Source organism: Hordeum vulgare, chromosome 5H, assembly GCF_904849725.1.
Source record: "Hordeum vulgare subsp. vulgare chromosome 5H, MorexV3_pseudomolecules_assembly, whole genome shotgun sequence".
Lineage (NCBI taxonomy): Eukaryota > Viridiplantae > Streptophyta > Magnoliopsida > Poales > Poaceae > Hordeum > Hordeum vulgare.
This window is the reverse complement of record NC_058522.1, coordinates 46673402-46681676: the sequence shown is the minus strand read 5'-3', so window position 1 is coordinate 46681676 and position 8275 is coordinate 46673402. Positions and strand designations below refer to the sequence as shown.

The 8275-nt window shown below is 44.8% G+C and overlaps 1 protein-coding gene across 5 annotated transcripts; it reads left to right on the top strand.

The window, feature by feature from the left end:
- The first annotated feature begins 629 nt into the window (after positions 1-629).
- On the top strand, positions 630-5466 carry LOC123397805 (B-cell lymphoma 3 protein-like). 5 transcript variants are annotated; one of them, XM_045092336.1, is made up of 10 exons: positions 630-832; positions 1237-1383; positions 1478-1600; positions 1791-1930; positions 2115-2201; positions 2395-2523; positions 3169-3324; positions 3993-4065; positions 4415-4783; positions 4905-5466. In XM_045092336.1, exons 1-10 carry the CDS (start codon positions 793-795, stop codon positions 5186-5188), a joined length of 1548 nt encoding a protein of 515 aa, XP_044948271.1. In that variant the 5' UTR covers positions 630-792; the 3' UTR covers positions 5189-5466. The 5 variants fall into 5 exon arrangements, with proteins under 5 accessions (XP_044948271.1, XP_044948272.1, XP_044948273.1 ...); XM_045092337.1 differs by lacking the exon at positions 2115-2201; XM_045092338.1 differs by lacking the exon at positions 3169-3324.
- Positions 5467-8275: the final 2809 nt, after the last annotated feature.

The following is an 8275-nucleotide window of genomic DNA, read 5'->3' as shown; positions in this document are numbered from 1 at the left end:
AAAAGCAAGAACCACCTGCTAGAACGCCTCTCGAGGGCAGTTAGAGAAAACGAGGAGAGAGCGCTTTGGAGTTGGCGTGCAATCGTGGCCAAACGGGCCATGCTTCCTGGGCCGGCCCAGAAGCACGGCGGCCCGGCACCCCACAGGCTAGGCACGACACAGACTAATCGGGTCGTGCCAGGCACGCAGTCCGCCTTCAGCCGTGCGTGGGCCTGAAGGCTGGGCACGCGGGCCAACACGGCACGACCCGTTTACCGTTTTTATTATTTATTTATATATATGTATATAAGATAAAAATAGCCCAATAGGCCAAAATCGGCCAAAAACAACCCAATATGTTAAAATCGGCCCAAAAAACAGCGAACAGGTCAAAATCGACCAAAATAACAGCCTAAAATGCTAAAAGCCTAGCAGACTAGCGGGCCCGACGTGCTGACGGACCGACCTATATAGCCCCCGTGCCGTGGCTGGGTTGGGAGGTCGCGCACATGGGCCGGCCCGGCCCGGCCCCGCTAATATTCATGCCTGAGCGGGCCGGGCCGGTTTATGGCGGCCGTACCGGGCCGTGCCGGGTCGGCCCGTTTGGCCAGGACTGTTGGCGTGACGGCGGCTTGCTTTTCATTCCCTCCCACCCAGACAGCCTGTTTCGCGCCACAGACACCGCCTCCTTCCCCAGTCTCGCCGTCGCCGTCGCCGTCGCCTCGCCTTCACCCGCTCCCTCCCAAAATTCCCGAAACCCTACGTCCTTGGCGCCGCCTAGCTTCCGTTAGAACCTTCGCCGCCGCCGCCGGCATGGCCTCCTCCCCCTCCAGCATCGACGCTGCCCTCAAGAGTAAGAACCGCATCTCTCTCTCTCTCTCTCTCTCCCCCTCTCTGCCGTTGGTGGAATGTTGTATGCTCGATTAGTCTTCCTTGTTTCGAACGCTCGAGTGGTGCTCGTGCACTGCGGACGAATTCGGGGTTGGATGGTTTCCCTGCGAACATCAGATCCGCACTTTCCCTGTGAGTTTTCCGGCGGAATTTCGATTCGCTCATTTAGGCGAAAACCCCCAAATGTGGTTCCCTCCAAATCCGAGACTTTGCGGCCTCACTACACGAAATCAGTGGGGCGAGTGGCCGATTTGGTGCCTCGTCTCGTCTGTGCAAGCTTCATCTTGAATTAATCCTCCCCATTTTGCTCGTTGAGATGTTTCTGATGTCTGACTTCAGTTTGTTCCTGCGATTTCTCCTTGCTAGAACCAGCAAAGAAGGTGGGCCTGCGGCGAGCCAAGGCCGCGGATGTGGAAACCATGCTTCATTTCGCTTCGAGGCAGTGCTGCCTGGTGAGCTGCCGGTTCCTGGTGGAAGGAGCGGGGCTTGATGTCAACTCGGAGTCAAAGACAGGTGCGCATTCGCATCCAGCTAGTTGAAATCTTGTGCATCCATGCAGGAAGTTCTTCTCCTTTGGTTACTACCGAGATGTTGTGTTCCCTTGCAGGTGTGACACCCATATTCCTCGCCGCACTCCAGGGGAATGTCCAGATTACGAGGGATCATGTCGGTGACCCTGCGATGCCCGACGAGAAGGTCTCCATGCCGCTGTACAATGCAGCAGTGGCAGGTGCGCTTTCTCATTCCTCGGTACACTCTTTTGACGCTGAATGACATTGCTTGCATAGCTTCGGCAAAAATGGAAAATCAAATATTAGTTGCCTACAATTACTGTCAATATATACGCCGTAGAGGCTTGCTGGTTTAGGTTCTCATCACTGATCTGTTTGGATATGTACTGCATTTTGTTGTGCCTCCAGGGCACTGTGAGTCTGTAAGGCTATTGCTGTCCAAAGGACGACATGTGGATCCTATCTGTTACCGAGGGACGCTATTACACTTGGCTGCTGTGAAGGACCACGATCAGGTTGTAATGGTTCTACTGGAGCATGGGGCTGATGTAAGTTGTTTTTTTCATGGTTACCTAACAGGACGCATATCTGTATGTATCAGAAATGCAAATGCTATAAATTTCATTTGGCTTGAAGATCAAATGGTTTATTCTTGGAGGTGCATCAGAACACTTGGTGGAAATATACATCTGACTAGATGTTTTCAAAATTGTGATTCATTTCCTTTTTCAGCCCAATAAAGCTGCCCATCATGTATTTTCACGACTCGTGATGACTTACTGTGGGAAGTCCTTGAAATGCATGAGGCTACTTATTGAGGTCCAATAACTTACTGACTTGATGCATTTTCTTATGTTCTTTTTTCTATCTGTATATGTGTCCTGATTCCTTAAGCATAGCTTGTTGGGTAGAAAATCTTGATTAGCAAACCAGCCTTCTGTTCCTATTGAACTTACTATCATGATTACTTGCGTAAATCCTACCTCTAAGCTTACCCTACTTCTATTTATAGGCGGGTGCTGATGTGAGCGCTCGTAAATGCTCTGGACCAACCCCTTTAATGGAGGCTGTTGATGATGGCTTAACCGACTTTGCCAAGGTCTTACCAGATGGTGGAGCCAATCTTAACATCTCTAACCAGGTAGCTCTGTTTTTGTCTCTCTGTTTACTGGTAGCTCTAACGCTTTCAGAGTTATGATCTTGACCCTCTCTCCCCGCTTATGCGCTGCCGGGTGGAATCTAGCTAAAACCTCTGCGGAGATCAGTGCATTGTACTGATTGTTCATGTGTCAAGTAAATAATTTTACAGTAGGTTTATATTCTAGTTGCATCTGTTTTGGTTTGCTTCAGAGTTTGGACTAATTGACCTAGTCAGACATCCCAAGATTGCAGCTCCAGTGCCAAGTGACACAACAGGTTTTACATATCTCATCGCAGAATCAGGATACAAGTAGGTCACAAAATTCGATACAGCAGCTTTTGCATATCTCATTTGAGAAACATGATACTAGTAGGTCCCTAGAATTCCACTTTTGTTGTTTCTCTAAGACCATGTACTATCATGTCTTGTACTTAACCACACTGACTAGAATTGGAGAGGGAGTACTGTGTCTAGCTCAACTTGAGCTTCAACTTCTGTTCTGTTCATATAACAGCATTAGGACAGTTACTGCCTGTGGGATGAATTCAGCAATGTCTCATTTTCTTATACGTTTCTTGATGAAAAAAATGGTGACATTAATTGCTTTGTTAGTTTGTGCGTCTTATGTTTTGTTTCATGATATAGCATGGAGCAATTCCTATCAAGCTGGCAGCAGCTAGTGGTCGACACAAGCTTGTTCAAATTCTATTTCCTGGGACAAAACCGATTCCATCTCTGCCAGATTGGAGTGTTGATGGGATAATTAAAACTGTGAATTCTCCAAAAATCAACTCTTCTCAGGTATGTACTCCTGAAGCTTAATGCATGATTGCTTCGTATTTTCTATTTGGACCATAATTATTCGTTGCCGTCTTATAGATAGCTTATACTCCATCCTCCTTCGATGAATATTTGTGAACTCTGTTTACATGCATAGATAGCTTATACTTCAGTTGTTCGCCACTTGGACTATGTCGCTGTGCAAGCTTTTAGGCTGGCTGCTGTTCGGCATTCTCTGATAGGCCAGAAGTTCTGATGTTATATGTTATGTACTAGGGTTAGGGAGCGGCCCTCACCCCTGTTGGCAAGATAGAAGAACTATTCTTCTATTCTTGCTTTATTCCTGATAGGTGGTCGTCTTTATAGAGGCCTAAAAATCCAACAAATCATAGATCTCATCCCTCTAACTGGCTCAAGGTCCAAGCTGAAAGGTGTCTTGCTAATTTAACGGATAGACCACCTAACATACAGATTGGGAACTGGGGTCGTGGGGCCATGTATTTTCGTACACAATACTGTAAAGTATGTTGAGATTGACATGTCTTGAGCATGTAAAACATCTATGGTTGGTATATGCTTCTTCTTTTGTGAAGTTGAGCTATTCTAGTTCTATATTCCAATGACGTCGCTTTAGTCATGTTGTTATACTTGATCGGAATTGAGTAATTGACAGCTAGCTACATATTAAGATTGGCAATGCAGGATTAGATGTTCCACGAGCTGCAGGCCAAACCATGAAAGCAATTGTGGAACTACTGAGAGGTACTTCTTTTTCTCTTTGTGCTTTCCAAGTACTCCCTCCGTTCCAAAATTATGGAATGGAGGGAGTATATAATACATTTAACTTGAGATCCTATGGTACAGGGTTGGTGTTTAGTTTCATATTTTGTAGTTAATGTTTCTGCATTCACTTAACTGTACCAGGCTGCTTCATGTTGTAATCGTTGTGCCAAAATGCATGCCAGATAGTGAGTCATAGATTGCATACCTCAATGATTAATTGATTGATGCATCTTTCTTTGTCTGCCCTTATTTGTGTACTGTTTATTACTACAATGATTACTTAGCGCTTCTTTTTAGCATGATAAGTTTTTTCCTCTGTTTTTGACAGTTTGTACTATGTACCCGTTGCTGGTCTTTTTGCTTGCCATCCTTCTATTATCTACTGGGGTGCATTCCATCACACATGATACAAGTTTCAGTGAGGGCACTTGTCGATATGACATGATCAGTGTTGCAGTCCTCTCATGCATGCAACCGGACAAGTCATGGAAGTCACCCTCAGTCTCATGTTGCAAAGCACTGATATATGCAATTGATGAGTTGCCGGCTAGTGGTGAAAATGGGAAGTGTTGTTTATGCCGTTTCATGAGGGCAAAGCTTCATTATCCTGAATTGGCAGCATCATATATCTCTTGTCAGGGAAAGGACAGAGCTATTGTTGCAAAATGGTCGTTTCCTGTCGTAGCATGTGGCAAAGGTGTGGTGCTTTTGTCTTGCAACTTGCTCAAGAAAAATCGGTAGAAAGATTGAATAGGTAGCTCTATTATACATTTGCAAAGAATTATAACTTCTCTTTTCTTTTTTCTGTTTCCACTCAGCTTGTTCACGAAAAGAGATTGCCCCTCCTCGTAAGGAGACTGTCATGGAGAGGCCTCCGTCAAATTCACATGGCAGCAAGATCCTTTTTATCTTGTTTGCAGCTGTCTTCATCATCCTGTTGATCTTCATCTTGTACCTCTGGTGGGTCAGGCGGGCTGCCCAAGGGCGACGAGATTCTCTACCGTTAATGAAAATTCAAAAGCAGGCCAGATCATCTCCCGGGAGTGGCGGCCGCCGACAATCCTCTGGGCGGTTGAAGGAGCGTCGGCCATCTGGACAGTGAAGCATTTATCCTTGAAAGAAACCTTAATCGTCAACTGATTCAGACTTGCTGTTGCCTTCCTGTTAGTGCAGCACATAACTGTTTTCTCTCTAAGGCTTGTTTAGGGATCATACTGGTACTCTTTAACGTGCTTTAAGTGACTGGTTGCATCATTACATACAGTGCCAAAATGTTTTCTCGGAAATTTTTCCTCCTGTTAGGTCCATTGTATTGGATTGTTGTTGGCATTAAGTTTGGTTAAACTTTCTAAGCATCAAATGTATAGTGTAGTTTGGAAATGTCGTTGTCTCTTGCTGATTGTTTCATTGCCATGTCACTGGACAGTTTGCTAGTTTTTTCAATAAAGGGAATAATTAATATCGCAAAGATATTAATTATACCTAGCCTCTGCTGCACCAAAAGATGCACACAGCTAAAAATAAAATAAAAAAGAGAGAAAAGTAATAAAATGAAAAAGTTTCTCCAAAAATGACGCCTCCAAGAAGGAAACAATGCACAAGCGTTGTCGTCACCCGATCAAGAATCTTAGTTTTCACCCTGGAGAAAGACCGGAATCCCAAAACAATGCCTTCAACAAAGCAATTGCCAGGTACAACCAGCGAAGGCCAGACCTTGGGTTTTCACCCTCGGTATTCAAGATGCACCACTGGAATGTTCTCCACGTGTGTTGCCGCCCCCTCCTGTCAAGGTCTCTGCTGCAAGTACTCCACACCCGACACACACACAAATCTGAGCCGCAAGTCTTCAACGTAACCAAAACTTCTCTCCACCATCAGAAGCCTCTGATCGCATCCACAATGATTGTCGCTGTCATGAAGGTCACTGTTGCTGCATGACCGATCGCAGCCATCACCACTGTCGCTGTCATGAACATCTATTTATACATGTTCCATGACACCGACAAGGCATCGAAGCTTCGCGCCTCGCATTCATGAAGCCTCTCTAGCCATAGATAAATGCATGCACAATCGGATCAATTCCGACCTAGATATCCAGTGACGCCGTACGCCAAACAGCGGAGACCTTCAAGTGGAACATCGGAACTCGTCGGCAGCCACATCGTGGAGGAAGGCGTGAAGCAGATCGACGATTTGGTAGTTGAAAAACAGTAGGGCCAACCACCTTAATGCAATCTAAGCCAGCAGCACCCACGCCACCAGCCCGTTATGGAGGAGAATACGAACCACACCTTCGCCAACCCCGCTGGATCCGGCACAAAACAGGACCGCGCTGGCGCCGCCATTCCCGTCGGCATCAGCGACCAGGGATAAACATGGGAGGTGGAGCTGCTCTAGGGTTTGGGGGGCCTCTCGTGCCGCCTCGACGAGGGAGACACGAGAGACACGGGTTACGGTGCTTGTTGAAGTTGAGCTTGCACAATGCATGCATAATCTTCTCATTTACTTCCTTCGTTCCTAAGTATAAGTATCTTTTGAAGTTCCATTAGTGAACTACATATAGATGTATATAGACATATTTTAGAATATAGATTCACTTATTTTGCTTTGTTTAAAAAAACTATAAAAAACTTATATTTAGGAACTGAGGGAGTAGAAAGTAAAAAAACATACTGGATACTGAGGGAGTAGTAAATAAGTTACTCCTTGAGATATTTTTTTTATGGAATCTTTTTTTGGCTGAAACAAAATATGTGCATGTGCGTATGTTCGGTGTGAGTAGTTTCCTGGTCTTTCGTCTCTTTGTTTCAGCAAGTTTATCTTAGCGAGAGCACCTCCAACCGATCGACTTAAACAGACGATGATTTTGTTTGCTTTTCGTCCGTTTGACTCGTCCGCCGTTTCTTTATTCGTCCGATTTTTGATTTGGATCGGCAGCGCGTCCAACACGCCGACTCATATTTGTCCGCGTGGTCGGCTAGCCGCCGGTTTTCAACAAATACAAATATTTTACATATTTTTTAAAAGAAAATGATATAGGATTGTTTCACAACCGAAAATAAAATATAGCAAAGTTTTACAAGCCCAATAAAAATTAAATTGTCTACAAGATACACCTATTGATTGTCAACATGATCCCACATATGCTCAACCAAATCATCTTGCAACTGAATATGAGTTTCCAAATCACGCATTTCATGATTAAATTGGGTGAACTGTGCAAATTATGCCGCTTCTCCGCCATGCTGAGGCACCACATTGTCACCCTAAAACTCAAACCCTTGATCGTGGAGACGTTCCGGGTGCTCATCCTCTACGATCATATTGTGCATGATCACACAAGCAGTCATCACTTCCCACAACTTCTTGGTGCTCCAAGTTCTAGCAGGATACTGAACTATGCCCCATCGAGATTGCAGAACACCAAAGGCACGCTCAACATCCTTCCTAGCACTCTCTTGCTCTTGGGCAAATCTTTTCCTCTTCTCCCCTACAAGGTTGGAGATTGTGTTCACAATAGTGGTTCACTGTGGATAGATTCCGTGAGCTAGATAGTTGTTGGAAATATGCCCTAGAAGCAATAATAAAATGGTTATTATCATATTTCCTTGTTCATGATAATCGTCTATTTTCATGCTATAATTGTATTAACAGGAAACAATAATACATGTGTGAATAAATAGATCATAATATGTCCCTAACAAGCCTCTAGTTGGCTAGCTCGTTGATCAATAGATGATCATGGTTTCCTGATCATGGACATTAGATGCCATTGATAACGGGATCACATCATTGGGAGAATGATGTGATGGACAAGACCCAATCCTAAGCATAGCACTAGATCGTGATGTTCGTATGCTAAAGTTTTTCTAATGTCAAGTGTCTTTTCCTTCGACCGTGAGATTGTGCAACTCCCGGATACAGTAAGAGTGCTTTGGGTGTATCAAACGTCACAACGTAACTGGATGACTATAAAGCTGCACTATGGGTATCTCTGAAAGTGTTTATTGGGTTGGTACGAATCGAGATCGGGATTTGTCACTCCATATGACGAAGAGGTATCTCTGGGCCCACTCGGTAGAACATCATCATGAGATCAATGTGACTAAGGAGTTAGTCACAGGATGACGTGCTACTGAACGAGTAAAGAGACTTACCAGTAACGAGATTGAACAAGGTATAGGTATAC

Excerpts from the sequence above, each read along its gene's own strand:
- LOC123397805 (XM_045092336.1), top strand. The coding sequence starts at position 793 with ATGGCCTCCTCCCCCTCCAGCATCGACGCTGCCCTCAAGA. Across the intron at positions 833-1,236 it reads CATCGACGCTGCCCTCAAGA|AACCAGCAAAGAAGGTGGGC; the intron begins GTAAGAACCGCA and ends TCTCCTTGCTAG. Across the intron at positions 1,601-1,790 it reads GTACAATGCAGCAGTGGCAG|GGCACTGTGAGTCTGTAAGG; the intron begins GTGCGCTTTCTC and ends TTGTGCCTCCAG.